This window comes from Alexandromys fortis, unplaced genomic scaffold (assembly GCF_014885135.2).
Source record: "Alexandromys fortis isolate MF-2015 unplaced genomic scaffold, M_Fortis_MF-2015_v1.1 scaffold_99, whole genome shotgun sequence".
Taxonomy (NCBI): domain Eukaryota; kingdom Metazoa; phylum Chordata; class Mammalia; order Rodentia; family Cricetidae; genus Alexandromys; species Alexandromys fortis.
In genome coordinates, this window is record NW_026067982.1 from 6,243,403 (window position 1) to 6,248,112 (window position 4,710).

Here is a 4,710-nt window from a genome sequence, read left to right on the forward strand (position 1 = left end):
GTTTGGGAACTCACATTTTCTCTAGTAATTCAATAATAAAAAACATAAAATTATGTAAATTCTAAAATTTTACCACAGATTTAAACAGAAATTCAAACCTCATTAATGTTCTTTCTAGGAGGTGTTCAAGGCAAGGGCTTATATTTGCAAGTATTTATAAAATTATAGTGTTATATATTTAATCATTTTTATGTTAATTGGTTTCCCCCCTGCATGTCTGTGTGAGAGTGGCAGAAGGCCTGGACCTGGAATTACAGATGGTTGTGAGCTGACACAAGGGTGCTGGGAACTGAACCTGGATCCTCTGAAAGAATAGTCAATGCTTTTAACTGCTAAGCCATCTCTCCAGCCCCAAAAGTATGCTTTTTTTAAAGAGCCTTCATAATCTATTTCAGTTGGGATGACCACCACTACTCTCAGAAGTCTTTCTGTAGGGTTAGCAGTGTAGTTGGTGGTAAAGAACTTACACAGTATGGTGGCTTGATGAAAATGGCCCCCATAGGTTTATTTGGCACTATTAGTTTGGATTAGGAGTGGCCCTGATGGAGGAAGTGTGTCACTAGGGGTGGGCTTTGGGGTTTCAGATCCTCAAGCCAGGCCCAGTGTCACTCACTTCCTGCTGTCTGCCAATCCAGATATAGTACTCTCAGCTACCTCTCCAGCACCAACCAAGACTGCCTGCATGCTGCCATGCTTCCTGCCATGAAGATAATGGACTAAACCTCTGAACTGTAAGCCAGCACCAGTTAAGTGTTTTTATTTAAAGAGTTGTCATGATCATGGTGTCTCTTCACAGCAAGAGAAACCCTGAATAAAACAGTAAGTACAAAGTCCTAGGCCCAATTCCCAGGAGGGATTGGGGGAGACTTAGGGAATCTTTCCTTCAAGACTTGTTAGAAAAGACAGCTCATTCAGTTAAGTCATTTTGGGTAAAGTACAACCAAGTTCATTACCAATCACTCAACAAATATACAGAAAGCCTAAAATATGTATGGACTCCAAAAGCATGCAGTCTACCTGGCAGGACACAGAGTGGCTGAAATAATAGGAGACTATGCTGAAAACAAACAGCAGGGGTGTATTTCATAACTACTGACAGAGGAGGCTCTGGTGGGCTCGGAGCTGAAAGACGGAAGGGCTCTGTAGAGCGCTGAGACCCTGCCAGCCATCTTTCAGCTGGTGACACTCCCCCATCCCCATGCTCATTTCTCCTTCCTGCTGGCAGCTGGGCGTGAACTACCACACCTGACCTCATACACATCTGACTCCTCCAAGCAACGTCATAAGGAGCCCAGCACAGCCTTGGTTTACAGGTGAGAAAAGTGGGGAGACAACCTTGCCCAGCTGGGTCAGAACCCAGGGATTCCGCCTTCTAGTCCAGCAGCAAATGAATGTGGGAAAAGACTGAAAACAGTAATTCTGTGGGGGATTTGGAAAGAAAGGTTACGTTGGACTGGTCCCAAAAGCCAACCAGAGACTAAACTTCCAACAACAGAAAGGTTTCTAACATTTCAAGAGGAAGGGTATTAAGTGACTGAAAGTCTAATACCAGTTTTACAATCACCCAGGAAAGAGTATCACAATGGACCAAGTGAGAGACAATAAAGACTTGAATTAGAATTAATGAACAACTTAACTGTTGTAAACTTTTACTTTTAAATTACCAAGAATTTATTAACACCCGCCCCCCCCCCCCAGGTTTCCCTTGTCAGGGAGGCAACACCTCTAACAAATCTCAGGATCAGCTACTAAAAAAAACCTAAGGCCACAACTGACCAACAACTAACGTCATTTCCCCCGTTCAACAACTATTAATATTATCAGAGATTTTAAAAAGGCTTAACAGGTTAAAATTGGAACTGTCAATACTGTAGCAAGACTCTCGTTTTCACAAAATTCCAGGGTCCCCTAAAAAAGTAATACTTATTATGCAACTCAATGAGCAGACCATATAGTTTACTGACGCTTCCAAAGGCTTTTCAATCCGCCATTCGAAAGCCATAGGATACTGTCAACTGAAGGGCGACTTATTTCCATATTAAAGCTCTAACCCTGCCTACAGCTCCGGACCTTCCACAGAGTAAGGATCCAATCAACATTTGCAGACTAAAGGAGGCCAGGCCTAAAGTGCCAGAACGCCCTACATCGTAGGCACCTCCAACGCGGGTCTTGTTACAAGATGAAGTTCTCAACAGTCGGCAATCAAGTTTGGGAGAAAAGCTTATCAGCAACTAAAGTTCTGCCTTTCCGGCCCCGACTTCAAACTTCCCACCGTAGTAACGTTTTCCCAAAGTACACCACAGTGCCACTTCCCGAAGATGACAAGCGCCCAGCTCCCTGCCATGTTAGCCTCCTCCCAGGACCCAGACCCAGAAGTGGGGACGCCCGGGGAAATTTCCCCGAGGCCCGATCCGCACGGGGGAGGCGTTTTCGGGAGAAAGGGCTGATGCGGCAGGAGTTTGCCGTACTCACCGCAACCGGGCGGCCGTGCTCCGGGCCGTCGGCTGCGTCCAGGCGCGCGGCCGCTGGGGCCGGGGCGGGGGCCGGAGCGGATGCCGGGGCCGGGGCCGGGGCGGCGGCGGGCGGCTGCCGGTGCTTGCCGGCGCGCTTGGCCTTGGCCTGGATGCAGCGCTGGTGCAGGGCGAAGGTGTGCTGGCGCTCGAGCTCCAGGCGCTCGGGAGACACGGCCTCGTAGCGGGCCTCACAGGTGCTGTGGTGGCGCCGGCACAGCTCGATGCGCCGGCGGAGGCGCTCCATGACCGCGCTGTGCCGCGGCAGCGCGAACTCCGCCATGGGGCAGGTGGGCAGCACCATGGGCCGCGGGCGGCGCGGGCCGGGCCCGAGCCTCTCGGCGCCGGCTGGCACTTCGGGCTCCTCCGCTTCTGGCGGCCCCGGTCCGCCTCACGGCCGCGCCATGCCCCGGCGGGCGGTGTAGCGGGTTCGGGCGCGGCGGTGGGTCTTCCTCCGACCCCGCTCGGCCCGACTCCAGGCCAGCGCACGCCGCCCGCCTCAGGCTTTGGCCTGTCCCCGGCACCCCTGCCCCATTGTTTTCCGCGCCGCTACCGCCGCCATCTTAAAATTGTTTTTGGGGCTTTCGGAAGAGGGCGGGGCTTGGGCCGGCGAATCCTGCGTCACTGCTGATGGACAGCATCTTTGTCCAACCAGACGAAACCCGCTGCCCGAGGGCGTGGGGTCGAGCACGTTACGGAGGCTCGGGTATTTAAACTGAACACTCAGGCGAGAAGGGAAGGGAAGCCCCGAGGCGGGCTCAGTGCTGGAGAGTAGACTTGTGACTGACAGCAGCCTATCCAAGAGGAGCCACGTTTTCTCAACACCGCCCCCTGAAGGCAGTCCCTTCCGGGTTCGCGAGGAAAGCGGGGCAAATCCGAGTGTGGTGGAAGCCGCCAGACCCTGATACAGTCTGCCCACACTACTCCGAGGTCATCCATTTCTGAAGTAAGTCCTTACGTGCAGCTCCATGATTGAGTGACCTAGTAGAGGTTTTCCCCATTATGGCTGGCAGATTAAGAATCACTGTTACTGTCAGCAAAATTTCCTAACTTGGAAGGGGGAAAAGCGCGAATCACTCCTTAGCCTCACTAGCGGAAACCGGAGTTAATTCGATCCCCCAGGGGCTTACACTTAAAACCGACGGCATATAAAATTGAGTGACTCAAACTCCAACCCAAAGACACTAGGTTCCAGTGATGCAACAAGCAAGCAAATGGGCAAAGGAAACAAGCCGGGAAAGGACCAAAAAAAACCCACCTCTTATTGGACATTGTCTGCCACAGGAGGTGCTGCGAGGCTGCGCACCTAGATGACACCATCAGCTCAAACATGTTACTCTTAACCTCTTACAAGGGTTCATGAAAGTTTTATTTTAAAAAGCTAACAGCCGCCGGGCGATGATGGCACACGCCTTTAATCCCAGCACTCGGGAGGCAGAGGCAGGCGGATCTCTGTGAGTTTGAGACCAGCCTGGTCTACAGAGCTAGTTCCAGGACAGAATCCAAAGCCATAGTGAAACCCTGTCTCGAAAAACAAAAACAAAACAACAACAACAAAAAAGCTAACAGCCAAATGTAGTAGAAAAACAGGGATTTTAAGTTTTTTAGTAAAGGAAGTGAGCTACAAAGGTAAATGGTGTCTTGCTTCTTACCAGTACTTAAACATTCCAATAACCATCAATCAAGTTAAACGAGCAATCTTTTAACTTTATGTGTGCAGTGCCGAAGGGTTGAATCCAGGGCCTCAAGCATTACAACTTACTACACACCCAGCCATGAAACATTTTGAGATGTGTCAAGTACCCCAGATTAGCCTTAAAAGAATTGTCTAGCTGAGGCTGACCTTACTTATTCTGCTTCTGCATTCTGAGGGAAGGGATTACAGGGTGCACTATTATGACCAGCTAGAAATACAAAGTTGTCTTCAAAACTCTAACTAGAAGCACTACATACACTGTGTATAATGTATCAATTCAGGAAGCAATCTAAAACCTTAAACACAAAATATCTTCAGTATGACTTTCAATAATCTCAAATATGGAACCAAAGCAAAGACTATCCCCCCACCCTTTTTGGTTTTTCAAGACAGGATTTCTCTGTGTAACAGACCTAGCTGTCCTGGTGTAGAGCAGGCTGGCCTTGAACTCAGAGATCTGCGTGCCTCTTGTCTTGTCTCCCCAACACTGGGACTAAAGGTGTA

General features: G+C 49.8%; 1 protein-coding gene across 1 annotated transcript in view; it reads right to left on the bottom strand.

Moving 5' to 3' along the window:
* The window catches only part of Maml1 (mastermind like transcriptional coactivator 1), a 35,285-nt gene extending 32,194 nt beyond the window's left edge, over window positions 1–3,091 (bottom strand). Inside the window, exon 1 of the mRNA XM_050158618.1 lies at window positions 2,473–3,091. Coding sequence (XP_050014575.1) covers window positions 2,473–2,814 — 342 coding nt within the window. The 5' untranslated portion in view covers window positions 2,815–3,091. The remainder of the gene's footprint in view (window positions 1–2,472) is intronic.
* Window positions 3,092–4,710: the final 1,619 nt, after the last annotated feature.